The sequence below is a fragment of the Labeo rohita genome, chromosome 22, assembly GCF_022985175.1.
Source record: "Labeo rohita strain BAU-BD-2019 chromosome 22, IGBB_LRoh.1.0, whole genome shotgun sequence".
NCBI classification, from domain to species: Eukaryota; Metazoa; Chordata; class Actinopteri; order Cypriniformes; family Cyprinidae; genus Labeo; species Labeo rohita.
Genome location: NC_066890.1, coordinates 24434050 through 24451127, shown reverse-complemented (window position 1 = coordinate 24451127; position 17078 = coordinate 24434050). Strand labels below are relative to the sequence as shown.

The 17078-nt window shown below is 35.8% G+C and overlaps 4 protein-coding genes across 4 annotated transcripts; 2 read left to right on the top strand and 2 right to left on the bottom strand.

The window, feature by feature from the left end:
- Positions 1-3816: 3816 nt before the first annotated feature.
- On the top strand, positions 3817-6892 carry LOC127154004 (persephin). The gene is made up of 3 exons (XM_051095354.1): positions 3817-3958; positions 5464-5807; positions 6135-6892. Exons 2-3 carry the CDS (start codon positions 5636-5638, stop codon positions 6533-6535), a joined length of 573 nt encoding a protein of 190 aa, XP_050951311.1. The 5' UTR covers positions 3817-3958; positions 5464-5635; the 3' UTR covers positions 6536-6892.
- Positions 6893-7078: 186 nt separating this feature from the next.
- Positions 7079-9965, bottom strand: wdr83 (WD repeat domain containing 83). The gene is made up of 9 exons (XM_051094156.1): positions 9727-9965; positions 9246-9366; positions 9061-9166; positions 8838-8886; positions 8633-8759; positions 7909-7976; positions 7708-7816; positions 7453-7567; positions 7079-7351 (listed from the first exon to the last, which is right to left on the bottom strand). The coding sequence occupies exons 1-9, from the start codon at positions 9827-9829 to the stop codon at positions 7202-7204; spliced, it is 948 nt and encodes a 315-aa protein (XP_050950113.1). The 5' UTR covers positions 9830-9965; the 3' UTR covers positions 7079-7201.
- Positions 9966-10538: 573 nt separating this feature from the next.
- Positions 10539-15069, bottom strand: sde2 (SDE2 telomere maintenance homolog (S. pombe)). Its single transcript, XM_051095623.1, has 7 exons — positions 14908-15069; positions 14648-14765; positions 13090-13201; positions 12787-12956; positions 12007-12112; positions 11361-11904; positions 10539-11279 (listed from the first exon to the last, which is right to left on the bottom strand). The coding sequence occupies exons 1-7, from the start codon at positions 15007-15009 to the stop codon at positions 11064-11066; spliced, it is 1368 nt and encodes a 455-aa protein (XP_050951580.1). The 5' UTR covers positions 15010-15069; the 3' UTR covers positions 10539-11063.
- A 997-nt stretch (positions 15070-16066) lies between these two features.
- On the top strand, positions 16067-16745 carry mrps28 (mitochondrial ribosomal protein S28). Its single transcript, XM_051094391.1, has one exon. The coding sequence runs from the start codon at positions 16106-16108 to the stop codon at positions 16652-16654; it is 549 nt and encodes a 182-aa protein (XP_050950348.1). The 5' UTR covers positions 16067-16105; the 3' UTR covers positions 16655-16745.
- The last annotated feature ends 333 nt before the right edge of the window (positions 16746-17078 follow it).

The window sequence follows — 17078 nt, the reverse complement described above, 5'->3', positions numbered from 1 at the left end:
AGTAGTATTATTATAATCAATATTTAAAACAGTTGAGTACATTTTTGCAGGATTCTTTGATGAATAGAAAGATCCAAAAATCTGAATTTTCTGACATAAAAAACTTTTGTAACATTAAACACTATACCATTCAAAAGCTTGGAGTCAGTGTACATATATATATATATATATATTAATTTGGGAAAGAAAATATAGAAATTAATACATTCAAAACTTTGGTAAATGGCACACAGCTACAATTGCTCTGGTATTATTGAGCATTCATTAAATTATTAATTATACACTGCAAAGTTAGGCATACTTTAAAAAAAATAAATAAAACATTACTTTTGTCAGGATTTTTATTGTACTCTCGATCTTAAAATATGAAAATGCCACAGTGGGATTTTCACATATAAACCATTTCAATATTATATGATGACAATTTTTCACACATATTTACAATAAGCTTTTAAAATATAATGAGCTGTCAATGACAATGAGTTTTGTTGTAATCATTTAATTTACGGTAATAGCCTAATTTAAATTAATATTGTGATTCATTAACAGTGTTATTTTAGTATATTAATTTTAATTTTAGTTTCAGTTTTAGTAATTTTGTTGTGCATTTTTAATAACTTTTTGTTTTTCTATATATATTTTCTATATAATTTTAAACACTTTTATTTCGATTTTAGTTATTTTAGCACATTAATTTTTTATTTTTTTTAGTTAACTATAATAGCCCTGTTCATTAATATATATAGTTTTGCATCCATCTTGTCCTAAGAATTCTCTTATCAGAAAACAAAGTAAGTGGAATGGTGAGACTATGTACTTTTTTTTAAGACTAAATCCAGGAGTGCATGCATAGGTGAGCTCTTGTGATTTGTACCAGACAGACAAAGCTCTTTCCCCCTCTTTTCGTCTGATGGGCCTTGGGTCCACACCTCCCTCCCATGTCACTGTGTGTTTTACAGTGTGTGAGTAAAACTGTTTTTCCACTCTGTGACTTTGATATGAGATTCCTGCCTGACTCAGACGGCCTTGGATTCCTAAGAGGCTCTGTCAGGACATGCCAGAGAGGTTGCCGTATCCCCCACTGTACTTCCACAAATAGGGTACGCTTTGGTGCCCAAATACCAAGGTTTTTTTTTTTTTTTTGTTCTTTCTTTCTTTCTTTTTTCTTTTTGTGAAACCTATTAGATTTGTTTGATAAAATTAGTCTAACATGAAAAGTAGCTACTTTTAAATACATTAACTGTCAGTGCAGGTGTAAACAGATTGCATGAAAGCATATGAATAAGATTGTATGCATTCATACAGATACTAATTTGCCAAAATGTAAAGTAGTTAGGAATTGCCATAGAACGGTTTTGAAACTAAAATATAATGTTATTGTTTTGATGTAATCTGTTACAGTACGTTGAACAGTTTAGTTATTACATCATTTTAATGATCAAAAAACATAACATTTCATTATAACATTTGTATTCCACCCTGTTACTGCACTTTTTTTCTCTCATTAAAAAATAATCCTTAAAACTGTGACATCCCAGTGAAATTATTTAGACAGGACTAACAGAAAAAGAAACAAAAATCAATCCAATTTTTATACAAATTGTAGTGTTGACGTCATTTGTCAAGTTCAACCCTGTTTCCTTACTTATTCTTTAAAAAAAAGGTCTATTTTAAAATCTATTTCTTTCTTTAATTTATAGGAAATGTAAGCTGATCACAACTGCAAATCAGTTTTAAGTCACAAATTTGGTAGCCCTAATGAGTAACATCTTAATTTGGACTGAAAATAAAATGTTAAAAAGATATTTTTTTCAGCCTCAGTTTTATACTCTAATTAGTAAAAAAAATGCTATGCAGAGCCTTCTTACTTTCACTTCTGCATCATCATCATTCCCAGCTTCATGAAAGGACTGATTCTTATATGCCTATGGGAGGACAAACAGGAGTACGGAATGAATAATACACAGTATCAAAAAGAAATTAATCATACTTTCATTTCACTGGCGAGACAAATAGCTATTCTATTCCAAATCCATTTAAATCTAGTTTACTCTTTCTCCTATTCACGCCTGAGGACAGAGTCGCTAACTTTACTCTGGACTGGATGAAGATGTCTAGTTTTAACAAGGTTGTAAGAAACCCTGAGCCAACAGCATGGCAGCAGCACCAATGGAAACTGATCTGACTGTAATCTTTGCTATGATGGATGAGTTAAAAAGAGTTATAAATAAATACTTTAGTTGAAAAGAAATTGCTATGTAAGTTTCCCGTAGACTGTTTTATGGTCCTGTGTCAGGTTTAAACCGCCTGACGATTGGCTGAAATCCTTTTCCATTGATCATATTTTAATACTGATGGATGTCTGATTGGAAAACATTTTAACTGCACACAGTCCCAACTCTCAGGTATTCTTCTTCAATAACTGCAGTGAATAAAATAGATTAAAATATATATAAAAGATTTAGTAACATTTTATAAAATCACCATAGATTATAAACTAGCCTATATATGTATGCATTACAGTGTATTTCCAATTAAAGTAAAAGCCTGGCTTTCTGGTAAAGCCCTGTAGTTTATCTTTTTAAACCTAAAAGCCATAATACCCTTTCAAAAAATATGTCCTCTGTGTATTTAAAGTTGCATTAGTGGTTTGAGCTTTGGACATACAACAGTAAAACAATTAAGGAATGAAAATATACAAATAGTGGAGTAAAATATATTATTAAAAATAAGAGCAACCAAATTGCCATCTTAATTCTACTTTATTTCAATAATTTTGTCAAAATTACATCATCCTTTTAGGAAGTGAACTCAAATCAATGTCATGTAAATGTCTCCTGTTTTTAATAGGGGACTGCTTAGAATGTCAACCCTGTTACCATAATTTTAAATAGTAAATTATTATGATAAATTAGATACTTCAGTTATGTCAGTATTAAATTCTCTTATTAAGAACCCTAGAGTGCCATCACTGTTAGCACAAAGCAGGTAATGACTAAGCAAACTAAAAAACTTTCAACCCTGTTACCATCATAACTTCTCAGAAAGTAAACTCTGCAAAGTCAAGTAAATTCCTCATGTTTTACCAAAGAAGATAATAGTAAAATGTCAACACTGTTACCATGATTTAAAACAGTAAATTATTACTACAAATGAGAAATTTCTATTATGGCAGTATTAAATTCTTCTACTATGAACCTTGGAGAATAATCATGTTTACCACAAAGTAAGTAATGTCTAACTGAACTGTAAAACTGTCAACCCTGCTACCATCATAACTACCTTTTATTAAAATAATTCTGACAAAATGACATCATCAAACTCTGCAAAGTCAAGTAAATCCCTCATCTTTTACCAACAGAAGACATGAATAGAATGTCAACCCTGTTACCATGATGCGAAACAGTAAATGATTACTAAAATGGGAAATTTCTATATTGCAGTATTAAATTCTCCTACTAATAACCTTAACATATCATCATGTTAGCAAGTAATGTCTAACTGAACTGTGAAACTATCAACCCTCTTTCTGTCCCGGTTGTGTGTAGAAGGAGACATATGAAGACAAAATACAACAACAAGTATTTAATAAAATCCACAAAAGGTAAATCCAGACAGGAACAGCAGGGAAACACACATTCAACATAACCTTAAGATCAGACAAATAACACTGAACTGAATACAACTTATATAAGGGTGCTAATGATACAAGGACAGGTGAGGGTGATTAACTAATAATGACTTAACAAGGACAGGAACAGGAAAAACCATATATGGGCACAGAAGGGAGAAACCAGCACAAACTTACCATCATAACTCCCTTTTATTTAAATAGTTCTGACAGAATAACATCATCATCCTTTCAGGAAGTAAACTCTGCAAAGTCAAGTAGATCCCTCATGTTTTACCAATAGAAGACAAGGGTACAACATCAACCCTGTTACCATGATTTGAAACTGTAAGTGGTTACTAAAAAATATACATTTCTATTATGGCAGTATTAAATTGTCCTACTAAGAATCTCAGAGTATCATATTTAGCACATAGCAAGTAATGTATAACTGCACTGTAAAACTGCCAAACCTGTTGCCATCATAACTCTACAATAATTCTGAAAAATTACATCATCCTTAAAGGAAGTGAACTCTGCAAAGTCAAGCAAGTTCCTCATGTTTTACCAAAATAAAACAAGGGTAGTATGGCAACCCTGGTACCAAGATTTAAAACCGCAAATTATTACTAAAAATTAGAAATTTCTATTATGGCAGTATTAAATTCTCCTACTAAGAACCTTAGAGTATCATCATATTTTGCACAAAGCAAGTCTAGCTGAAATGTGCTACTGTCAACCCTGTTACCGTTATAACCCTTTATTACAATAATTTTAATTCTGTCAAAATAACATCATCCTGAACTCTGTAAAGGCAAGTAAATGGCTCCTCTTTTGTCAATATAATACAGTCTTACAATAACAACCCTGTTACCATGATTTAAAATGTTTACATTTCTATTTATGTCAGTATAAGATTATTTTTCTACAGAGAACCTGGAAGTATCATCATAGTTAGAACAAAGCATGTCTAACTGAAAACTGTGAAATGTCAACCCTGTTACCTTTTTGAGGGTCTATATTAATTTAGCTCTATATGCCATAATGCAGTCAACACAGAGAGACATTCTTTGAAGGGATGTTTAAAATTGTAAATAAATGCACCCTCCAAAAATTCTAAGTTTCCTCTTGCATAAGATCCTCTTGCATACAGTGGCCCTAAAATATTTGGATGCCATTTGTAGGAAATATCAAAACCAAAATATACAAGCCAGTGGAACGTATTTTAAAGAAAGATAATACAGACAGACTTTTAAAGTAATATATTTCACAAAAAGAAGATTGATTATTTCTGGGGAAAAGAGAAGTACGCAGTAATAAAACTTACGTAATTTCATACGCCCAGGTGTTTGAAAGCAACTGTAACATTTATTTGCAAACACAGCTTCGTTTGATATTTTGTTACCTAATGCAATGAATGCTTAAGGGTTACTTAAGTGTCTAAATACATTTGGGGTCTGCTGTACAAAACCTTTCACCCACATAGCATAAGCCACTGCAAGCCATGCGCATTCACTTATTTCTTCTGCGCTGCAGGATTCATGTCTTCATAGTTAAATAAGGAATGTAGATAGCGAGAAAAAAATCACATTTTAATCAAATCCCCAAATTTATGTATCTGAAGACAGCCATTATTCTTGGAATTTCCATTCAAATAACTTCTGTCATCTATTTAGTTCTTTTTAATTATGGACCTGTCTTCCATCCTTCAAGCAGTTAACCCTTGCTTTTCAACGTTCATCTTATTGTGCGTTAAAAAAAAAAATGCTTAATCGGTTCATCCTCCAAGATGATTACTCTTGTCAGACATCCCACAGCTTTAAGCAATTTACCCCCATTTTCCATACTCACAGCCTCGCAGACTTGAAGACATACCAGTGGACTTCCCAAAAATTACATGAAGTTGCTTCCAATCGTAACCATGAGACCAGGTGAGAGACTGGGAGCAGAAGGGTTATTCCGCCTCCCTCCCGTCCTGGCCGCACCCCATCATCCCCTCCGCCCCAACAGCCCTGACCCGCTTAGATGGCTATAAAAGAGACGGTGACTCTTGCGCATCTCAACATCACCTGCGCTCCCATCCTGAAGAAGAAAAACCAGACAAAGAAAAGAAGAACAATGCGTTCACTACTGAAGATCACCGTTCTGCTCTTTTGTGTCCAAGCCGGAGAAGGATACTGGCTTAGAACGCTACTAGGTAAGACTGGGGGTCATGACCTTTGGGGAGAGGGTGACTAAATCTCTGTAGATTCGTTAAAAACCAGTTTGGGTTTTTGGGGGAGTCAATGGGGTCCAAACAATACTGGACCCCACTGACCTACATTGTATGTACAAAACCAGTCAAATGTTCTTCAAAATATCTTCTTGAGTGCTACTAAAATTAATTTTACCTAAAAACAAAGACTTTGCCTAAAAGAGTTGTGCTTCTCCTTTATAATATTTATTAGATACAGTAACCTTCAACAATGTTTTGTGCTAGGAGAGAATGCAAAATTGTATTTATTTTTTGCTCATTCTTTTTCAGACACAAATCTCCGTGATGAAGAACGAAGAGGAGGTGATGGTGAGGAAAAGGAGGGTTCGGGGAGGCAGTTGGAAAGGGCAATTCGGTTGCCCCGCAGCGTTGAGTCCCCATGCGCTCTGCACTCCATCCTGCTGCAGGTGCGAGACCTCGGTCTGGGCTACGACTCCGATGAGACGGTGCTGTTTAAGTACTGCAGCGGGACCTGCCCTCGCCTTGCCTCCAATCATGACCTCACGCTTACCAACCTCCTGCAAAGCGGCGTCCTTCAGTACACCGGCCATTGGCACCATCAGCCCTGCTGTCGCCCCACGCACCATGAAGACATAGCTTTTCTCGACAACCAACATCGCTGGCATAAAGTGGAGAAACTCTCCGCCGCTGCCTGCGTCTGTATGGGGTAGAGCAGCCGAAATCTGGCTACATAAAGACTGTCTGGTGGTTTAGAGACTGTACAAAGTGCCTTGAAGTAAAATGAGGGTTGTTTAAGGTACGTTAATTCAGGAAGTAATAATATGTATGTATTGAAACGTATCAAAATGTATATGTCGCTATGACATTGGCTGTTGTGTTTGAGAATGTCAAAACGTTCAGTTTTGGTTAATGATGACACAGTGACGTGTTTGAGTGGCCGATTCTGAATCGAGATTGATCTGATGAATTGTCCATCTGAACAAAAATGGAAGATATTTATGTGTTTATAAATTATTTATTTATTTGAAAACCATTTTTGCTACCCAATAAATTATTGTTAATCTTTATTTTTCTTCTTGTATATACTGTAAAGTTCTAATAAATATAGAAACAAAAGTTGTTTTGTTAACTATGCTTTGATTACAATGACGAACCACGCAAAAAAGCCTACATAAACTGTAATAGCTATTAAGATAAATAAATAAAAATGACACAAAATTTGCCATTAAAAAAAATAATAAGAATAATAAAAAATATTTTTTATGTTTTATTTGCTTTTTTATTAACATACAAAATATAACAATCGAACAAATGCAAAATTATGATTCACACTTAAATGAGTCCTGCTCATGTATTTAGTGTTCAACACACACTACTCAGCTGTCTTCCACAGCTGCATCCTCTGGCTCCGGCCCCCACACCTGAACACGCCCCTCAATGGCAGTCAAAAGGCGGGGCTCCGTTGGGTGGAACGACAGTGATTGGACGACAGCTTTCCCGACAGGCAGCTTTAAAGTCAGGGAACCCTACGAGCAGAGATTACAGAATGACAGCTTTATTGCTCACATTCAACTTTACTTTTTATCATAGCATTTGCTTTGTGGCTCATGTGACTTATTTTGCCCACCTCCACCAGATCCCAGAAGTAAACATGGCCATCTTCTGAACAGCTCAGAACGTGTGTGTCTTTATCGGACAGACAGCAGTCGAGTTTATAGCCTTTATTGACATGACCAGAGTACCTGTAAAAGGACACCATATACACACACACATTATAAAACTGTTTTCTCCTTGTTTTTAAATAGCACTCAAAGTTTTCTATATGCTAGACCCGTGCATTGCTAGCTAGTTTTAAATCTAGTTTGATTTGTGTTGTACATACTCTCCCAGCATTTCCCCTGAGCTTTTGTCGATCAGGCGCACTGTGGAGTCCAAACTAGAGCTAAGTGTGCACTGACCATCCCGACTGAAACACACACAAGTGATGGGACCTGTGGAGCACAAATTCACACCACAGAAGCATATTAGACATCAAACAGTACAAAAAGTGCATTCTCATTCCCTAATTTTCCACATAACTCACTTCCAATAAAATCAACATGAAGCTGCCCCATTCGTAGGTCGTATCGCCTCACTCTTCCATCCACAGACCTGATACACAACAAACACAGTCACATCTACAATTTCAAATAAAACCTTATCCACAATGTAAACTGTTGAAAAACACACATTCACACAGGTGAGTGGGCTGGACAAACCACCTGTAGTAACGCATTCTTTCATCTCTATATGCACCAGACACTTTCCTACAAACACTACATGTACACAGAAAACATTGTGTACCTCTGAGTGTGCTACCTACAGGTGAGTGGGCTGGACAAACCACCTGTAGAAACACTGTTCTCTCTCTACGCACCAGACACTTTCTTATTAACACTTATTAACGTTACAAGGACCTAATAAGGACTTACAAATGTTTACTTGTCAACGCACCACAAATCATTTTGCACTATTTGCATCTTAACCTTTAAATACCTCTTCTGCACATTATCATGCACAGTTATTATGTAAACTACTTGTATAGTCTGTCTTATGTGTATGTATAGTAAATTATTTATAGTATATGTATAGTTACATGTATAGGTTTAAAAAATTGTTTCTACGTCTAGTGTATTTATGTTCATATTTATGTTTATTTATGTAGCACCGTGGTCCTGCGAGACACGACATTTCCTTCCACTGTATGTCCACACATGAAATCTCATATTACTCATATTTCAACGTCATGTCTTTAGTTTGGCTCTAACCCAGTCAAAAGCTCATGCTCTGAAACTTTCAAGCTGCTGATGCCATCCCGAGCATCGTCCAGGATCTGGATCGGCTCCATCCGCCTGGACCTAGTGTCCCAACATCTTACAGTCCCATCAATAGAGCCTGAAACGTAAATAAAAACGTGAGATTGATTTGACTGCCGTTATTCCCATATAATTAATAAAGCTAAGTCCGACATACCTGACAGCATCACAGTAGCCTCCTCATTAAACTGAACGCAGTTTACTTTCTAGGGAACAAGCGTAAGATTGAAAACACATTTTTAGTAAACAAATCAACTACATCAAATTTATTTTATTTATTTACTATAATATAGGGCTATAATGATACTTGTCTTAGTAAAAGCAAATAAGAAATGCTGTATAATATGCGTGGCGGGAAATTGCAACGGTAACCGTCTTACCCCTGCATGCCCGCGAAGTTTGCGCGTCACCTGACCAGACGCCACATCCCACAGAATGACGGTTTTATCCGAGCTACAGGAGCACAGCTGACTGTTGTCGTAAGAACTGCGAAAAGTAAGTAAAATTAACACAAACCAAACACGACAGCGATGGTATTTTAGTATAACGAAAAGCAGAAACATACCTATCCACGTCCAACACTTCATATCCGTGACCGGTGTAAGTCTTCAGCAAAGTCCCGCGACTCACACTCCACAGTTTCAGAGATTTATCACTGCCACAGGTCAGCAGATAATTCCCATCAGCTAAAACAACATTTAATACATAGAAAAAGAGCGATTTTATTATATATTCATTAGCTAAATGTCTTTTTAAAGTGTCCTCAGTGTCATAACGCATAGCAGCATCGGTAACTTACGTTACCTGTTGATTAAGAGGGATTTAAAAAATATTTTACAGATTTTTTTTACCTATTTGTGATGCCAGGTAATGTTTTAGGTCGAATATTTACAATTACTACACTATTAGTGCATAAAGGTCTGCAACAAAGGTTATTAAATCTTCTTATAGCTTCTTGACACTGACAACTGCAAGTAACTTCGTTATCTAATAATGATATGGACACTAATTAATTTGGACAATATAATATTATAATATGGACTTACCATTGAAGCGCACAGCTCTCACAGCGCCCTGTTGACACTCTATAGTCTGTAAAAGATGCTGCGGCAACTGAGGCCCTTGAGGACGCGGCTGCGGAAACGCCATAACTACTTCCACAGCTTTAAATATTTATTAATAATATGCATAATACGTACATATAAAGCAGTATCACTACGACAAACTCAGAGCTACTACACAAACTCCATGAAAGGTTTCTTCAGCAGAATGCGTTGAAACAATATGGGGCTCAATATCGCCATCTGATGTTTCGGAGTACATACAAAAGTTCCCTAGACTTTTGAAAAGATATTACGCAAAATAAATTTAGTTAGCATTTTTTTTTTTTTTTTTTCAGGATGCCATTATGTTGATTTATTGACGAGGTTTAATTTTTCGTTTGATGCTTCTCAACAAAACCAGATATCAGTGCACTGGAAAATGTATTTTTTTTTTCAGAATTGTGAAATAAATTTGCAGTTCAGAGAAAAAAGTCAATTATTAGATATAAACTCCCAATTCTAAGGGAAAAAAGGCACGATTGACTTTATTTATCAGAATTGCAAGAATTAATTCAATTAATCGTGACTTTATAACATGCAATTGTGAGAAAAGAAGTCAGAATTGCTAGTTTGTATCACATTATTCTGAGAAGAAAGTCGCAATTACCTTTCCAAAGAAACTAGATATGTTGTGCATGCCTATTATTTTTCTGTACACATGATTAGTGGAAATAAAAAGTGATTTTCACATTCTATATCCACTAAAGATACATGATACAGAGTAATAACAACAAACAGGACAACAAACAGCAAAATTGTGCAACAATATTTTACTCAACCATAAAGTCAAGAGAAAAATGAACCAGATCACATATACAATCAAATACTGTGCAATGTGAACAATCTGATTGGTAGCTGTTGGAAAATAGATGAATACATGACTGATTGACAGAATATCTCTGTATAAATCAAAGTAGCTATTTACAATGACTAAATTATCATAAAGAAATTATTGTACAGATTACAAAAAAAGTTAACCTGAGTTTTACCTTTTGTAACTTGGCATGTTTTACTAACAGACCAAAATAATAATAATAATTAAAAAAAAAAACCAAATAAAATGCCATATATTGTGGGTTAAAGAAAACTAAATGTTTTCTACATCTGACCAGTAATGTCATTCCAATTTGAAGAAAAAAATAGCACTCATTATTGTCCCAAAATGAGGATTTTTCAAAATTAGGTGATTTTTATAAATTAAAAACAAAAAACAAAAAAAAACATGCCAAACACAATTAAAGCAAAACAGGTCAAAAACACTGTGAATTAAGAAATGCAAGTTATTTCTTCTTGCCCTTGGCGGGTTTGGCCAAGAGCGCAGGGTCAATCTGATCTAAACTTAGTCCTTTGACGGAGAACAGACGTGCAGCCCGTTCCTGCAACGTTCCTCCACACTTCATCCCTCGTTCCATCAGCTCTTTCTTCAGCCGCTCCAGACCCAAAGCCTCCAGCTGCTCCGGCCCACTCACAGAAAGCAGATCCAGCGGCCCCTCCACCTGAACAAAGCGAAAGATAGGTCAGTTTTATCAAAAAACATTTCCAACATAAAAATCCACATCAGAAGCTGGAAATCTCACCTTTTCCTGTGCCTGACTGCTCTCGGCTGGGGCACTTGGTGCTTCTGTGGGCTCAACCTGTGCTTTATCCTCTTCGCTACTAGCGTTTTGGCTGGTTTCAGCTGTGCAATCCTTTTTGGGCTCCTTCTGCACTTCCACCTGTGTTGGGGAGCTCGGTGCAGGACTCTGAGAGGATTCATCCTCTTTCTGCACTTCCACCTGTGTTGGGGAGCTCGGTGCGGGACTCTGGGAGGATTCATCCTCTTCGATGCTGCTGTTTTGGCTGGTTTCAGCTGTGCATTCTTTTTCAACCTCTTTCTGCACCTCCACATTCATGTGTGTTGGGGAGGTCGGTGCGGGACTCTGGGAGGAGGAGCTGCTGGAGCTGCAGGGCTGGTCCCGAGGATCTGTCCTGTCACTCCCTCTGGTGGCGGAAGATGGCACAGCTGGTTTGGGAACATCTGAACTACATGAGGCCCCAGAGGTGGATGGAGAGGCCTCGCTGTCACTGTCATTGCTTTCTTCACCAGAGCTGCCCATGTCCTCCAGTTCTCCAAGGCCATTCCTAATGGATAAAACAAATGCGTATTACAATTAGCAACTGAATTTAGTAATTCTAGTCTCCAAGATCAGCATTTTCTTTGACACATTTGTAAAATCAGCTCACCAGAAACATTTCTTCTTTGCTTTCTTTTGGCTGTCGGTTGGTGTCGGACGTTTGCGACTCGGCCTCTCTTCCACCTTGACGAGACCACTAGAGGAAGCCTGCATGCCTGAAGAATAGACAATTTTATTTTTAACTTTGACCTTTTACCATCAAGAATAATTAGAGTTGGGCAACCTACTTAAATGTTTACAATATGCAATATTAATAGGCCTGTAAAATCGATTAATCGCGATTAATCACATACAAAATAAAAGTCTAAAAGTGTTTATATAAATATGTGTGTAGTGTACATACATGTATATACTCATAAAACCTATGTAATATTTATATATAATATGAATTCTACGGTTTTCAACATAATCATAATAAATGTTTTTGGGCAGCAAATCAATATTAGAATGATTTGTGACCGGAGTAATGATGCTAAAAATTCAGCTTTGAAATCACAGAAATAAGTTACATTTTAAAATATATTCAAATTAAAAAATAGATACTTTAAATTGTAAAAATATTTCAAAATTGTACTGTTTTTGATGTACTTTAGATCACATAAATGCAAGTTGGTGAACAGAAGAGACTTCTCTAAAAACATTAAAAATCTTACTGTTCAAAAACTTTTGACTGGTAGTGTGTGTGTGTGTATTCACTTCAATTAAAATAAATACGTAAACATTGCTGTTTTATTACCATTTATCATTCTTCTGTGTGTAAATGTATACTAGTAGTACCATAAGAGCGTAGATGTGTGTAATTAGTACATATAAAATTAATTCAGGTTACCTTTCAGTACAGAGTCCTCCAGCCTCTCTGAGAGGTCGTGGCACTGCTGTTCATAATTAGGGTCTGTAAAATAATGTTTCGGCTCGGCCAATTTCCTCTGAATCCGCTCCAGACGACGCTGCTCCTTCTCTGCCTCTCGATCTGCCTGCTTTTTCAGCCACTCTGCCATTCTAGACACAAACACATACAAATTTAATTACTCGTGCAATAAGGTGTCCTAATGGTGCATTAATCCATAAAACACAACTTAAATAAATAATCAAACAAGCATGATAAAATAAATGAGGTAATCAGCAGCATTACTGTTTCTCATGATTGACGTCTCTCAGTCGTCTTCCACTCAGATCTCTGCAGGCCTCACGGTTAGTGGTCTTTTCAATTTGTGCACCGAGGGCCCGCAACATAGAGCCGAATCCTACAAAACAAATGAGTTAAAACATGTTAAAAGAACAAAACCTTTAATAATAACTTTTAAATGTGACCCTGGACCACAAAACTAGTCATAAGCGTCAGTTTTTTGAAAATGAGCATGTGTCAACTGAAAGCTGAATAACTAAGCTTTCCATTGATGTATGGTTTGGTAGGATAGGACTATATTTGAGATACAACTAGAGATGTTTGTTGTTTTTAATTCACAACATCAGTCGAGTGTTTGAAATAACTTCCTTGTGTGATCTGATGTGGATTCTTGTCACAGAATGAGGCAGACAATAAATTCTATACTCATATTCAATGTACGTCGATTAGCAATGGCTTATGGAAATACCCGAGATGGCTTGAAGAACACAGATAAACCATATATTATTTGAGTGTTTATTGTCCTTACATATCGTCATTCAAAACGTTTAACATTTTTAATCAGCTACAGCAATAGTGATGCTTTTATTCTTATTAGAGAAGCTGGAATGGAACGTAATCAGTGCTACTTCTTTGACACATACGTGTTTTGTTTTTTTTTTCACGAGGGCGCCCTTTGGCATCCAGTATGAATGAAACCCATTCTATTTTGCGTAAAAATCTCAAAAGAAAAATTAAGCAGACATATACTAAACCACGCTTTTTCTAGTGTACGGAGGTTTACGGCAGTATTTTGTTAATTTGTTGAGAAAAAAAAAAAAAAAAACAACTCACACTGAAGTGGCAAGATATCAGAACCGAACCGAACCGAAAACCGTGGTTAAAAACCGAGGTATGTATTGAACCGTGGACTAACTGTATTGTTGCATCCCTAGATACAACTATTTAAAAATCTGGAATCGGAGGGTGCAAAAAAAAAAAAAAAAATCTGAACATTAAGAAAATCACCTTTAAAGTTGTCCAAATTAAGTTCTTAGCAATGCATATTACTAATCAATCAGAAATTAAGATGATGTATTTACGGTAGGAAATGTACAAAATATTTTCATGGGATGTGATCTTTACTTAATACCCTAATGTTTTTTGGCATAAAAGAAAAAAAAAAAAAAACAGATGATTTTGACACATACAGTGTATTGTCGGCTATTGCTACAAATACACCTGTGCAACTTATGCCTGGTTTTGTGGTCCAAGGTCCCACATGTTCAAAACTTATAAATCCTATATATACATATATATATATATACATATATATATATATATATATATATATATATCCTATAATTTAAAAAGCAACACTAATGAAACTCTATCATAATTTTATACATGCTACGAGGAAGCCCCAAATTGTAAATTTGTCCAAAATCGGGACATGTTAATACTAAAGAATACCCTAACAATTATACTATCATATAACTTAACATAATCAGCCAAATATCGACAACCCATCACATTCTAATATTTTTTTAAGCTTCAAAAAAGACCAATATCGCTGTTTGTTTACCTCCTTTGCCTCCACATAACCGAGGCTCCACACGATACACAACTCCAGACTGAAGCAAGTCATTACTGTGAGATTTTCGGCCATTACTCTTCACGTAGAAATCCGTGAAAGAGACACCCTGAGAGAAAATAATACATACTTTTAAGCCACTTTAACCATAATAATCGTCGCCCAAATCAAACTGAACCACCAGCACCGAGAGTACAGCACACTTTTAGATCTAACGAAAGTTTGGCTAATGTAAACACTAATCGACTCACCTCTTTAACGGCAAAATGATCGACAAGATCGCTGACCGTCGAGCCCGGGGAGACAGTTAAGTTAGTAACCCTCAAATTTGGTGAAATTACAAAGAGCTCCATGTTTTGTTCTCGTCTGTTCACGAAGACGTGCTCATTAACTTCCGGAAAAAACGGTGACGTATAAATTGCGTTGACTCAACAACGGAAGCCGGGAGAGAACTTACCAAATCCCACATTAAATAAAAAAAAAAATAAAATAAAATAAAATAAACCATCAAACAGAGAAATTAAGCAACATATCCAAGCTATTTTATATTAAAAAGTTTCCAAAACTCTTAAGACGGTAAACCCACGCTGCCTTTTCAACTCATTTTGTTAAAGGATGCAAAATATTAGTCGTTATGTGATATTTTATTATTGGTACTAACATACTATTATACATTATAGGTAAACAGGTTTTGAACAATAAGATTTTTAATGCTTTTTAACGAAGTCTCTTCTGCTCACCAAGCCTGCATTTATTTGATCCAAAACACAACAAAACAGTAAAATTCTGAAATATATATAGTATTTATCTTTTTATCAATTTACCTTTGTAACATTATACACTATACCATTCCAAAGCTTGGAGTCAGTCTTTTATATTTTATATATAATTTATTAAAATTATTATTATTTTTTTTTTTTTTGAGCAAGGATGCTTTAAATTGATCAAAAGTGATGATAAAACATTTATAATGTTACAAAAGATTTCTATTTAAGATAAATGCTGTTCTTCTGAACTTTCTATTCATCAAAGAAACTTGAAAAAAAAAATATACTCAGCTGTTTTCAACGTAATAATTAAATAAAAATGTTTTTTGGGCGGCAAATCAGAATATTAGAATGATTTCTGAAGGAAAATGAGACTGGAGTAATGATGCTAAAAAAATCAGCTTTGAAATCAGAGGAATAAACTATATTTTAATATATATTTAAATAGAAACATATTAAATAGTACAAATATTTTTTTTTAAATACTGTTTTTATTGTACTTTGGATCAAATAAAAGCAGACATTAAAGTTTTGACTGGTATTGTATTTTTGCATAGTAATGAGCACCATGAATCCAAAACAACTGCGGAAATTCCCCTTTTCCGACGGAAATCCTACAATTGCATGTAAGTTCTTATTTTGAAATGTTCCCAGCCTGCTCTGCTGCTTATGACGTTTCAACATGGCGTCGCTCTGCAAGGTGATGCACAACGTGAGCTCCAGATCACATTTACTGCCAAAACACTGCGTTTTTACCACGCTCAGATCATTATACAGCTCCGATGCGAGCGGAGGAGATAATAAATCACCTGAGAAGGTGAAGAGCGGGTTTGCAGTCGCATATGAGCTGCATTCGGACCTTCAGCAGAGCGGCGATCAGAGCACAGCGTCGCGGATGAGCTTCAAAGACGAGACCTCCTTCGCATCGCTCCTGCGTCACTCCGCGCTCACGCAGATGGGTCCGGCCAAAGACAAAATCGTCATTGGGAAAATCTTTCATATCGTCAATGACGATCTATATATCGACTTCGGAGGGAAGTTCCACTGTGTGTGCAAGAGGCCCTCCACGGACGGGCAGAAGTACCAGCGGGGCAGCAGAGTGAGGCTGAGGCTGGAGGATATGGAGTTGACCTCGAGGTTTCTGGGAGCGACCGTCGATACGACGCTGCTGGAAGCGGACGCCACTTTATTGGGACTGATCGAGAGCAAAGAGACCAAGACGAAGGAGTAGTTGCCATTGGGAACATTCAAACTGAACTATATGTGTGAAGAAATGGACTCTGTACTGTGTATGAGATATAAAATTTAAAATTGCATCTCGACGGATTTGATTCTTGGTTATTTGTTTATTAATATCTATCTATCTATCTATCATTATATATATAGAGGGTTTGCACTTATGTCACGCTCTGGTCAGTTACCCGGATGTAAACAACCGCATGGATTGCACGGTTACTACTGAATACGTGGTTCTGCTAATTTATGATGTATAAACAACGGAAAAAACGTGTGGAAGCTGCTAAATTATATAGAAAAGAACTTAGTAAGCAGGAAAGGGCGCAATATTTTGACAAACTAAAGTTAATAAGATACGTATGCACAGTATTAATTAAGTTATTAACCTAATATTTCACTTACCTGACTGGAAATGATAA

Excerpts from the sequence above, each read along its gene's own strand:
- LOC127154004 (XM_051095354.1), top strand. The coding sequence starts at position 5,636 with ATGGCTATAAAAGAGACGGTGACTCTTGCGCATCTCAACATCACCTGC. Across the intron at positions 5,808-6,134 it reads CTGGCTTAGAACGCTACTAG|ACACAAATCTCCGTGATGAA; the intron begins GTAAGACTGGGG and ends ATTCTTTTTCAG.
- mrps28 (XM_051094391.1), top strand. The coding sequence starts at position 16,106 with ATGGCGTCGCTCTGCAAGGTGATGCACAACGTGAGCTCCAGATCACAT.
- sde2 (XM_051095623.1), bottom strand. The coding sequence starts at position 15,009 with ATGGAGCTCTTTGTAATTTCACCAAATTTGAGGGTTACTAACTTAACT. Across the intron at positions 14,766-14,907 it reads ATCATTTTGCCGTTAAAGAG|GGTGTCTCTTTCACGGATTT; the intron begins GTGAGTCGATTA and ends ATTTTCTCTCAG. Across the intron at positions 12,957-13,089 it reads GACGTCAATCATGAGAAACA|AATGGCAGAGTGGCTGAAAA; the intron begins GTAATGCTGCTG and ends GTTTGTGTCTAG.
- wdr83 (XM_051094156.1), bottom strand. The coding sequence starts at position 9,829 with ATGGCGTTTCCGCAGCCGCGTCCTCAAGGGCCTCAGTTGCCGCAGCAT. Across the intron at positions 7,817-7,908 it reads TCATGTTGATTTTATTGGAA|GTCCCATCACTTGTGTGTGT; the intron begins GTGAGTTATGTG and ends TGTGCTCCACAG. Across the intron at positions 7,352-7,452 it reads ACTTCTGGGATCTGGTGGAG|GGTTCCCTGACTTTAAAGCT; the intron begins GTGGGCAAAATA and ends CTCTGCTCGTAG.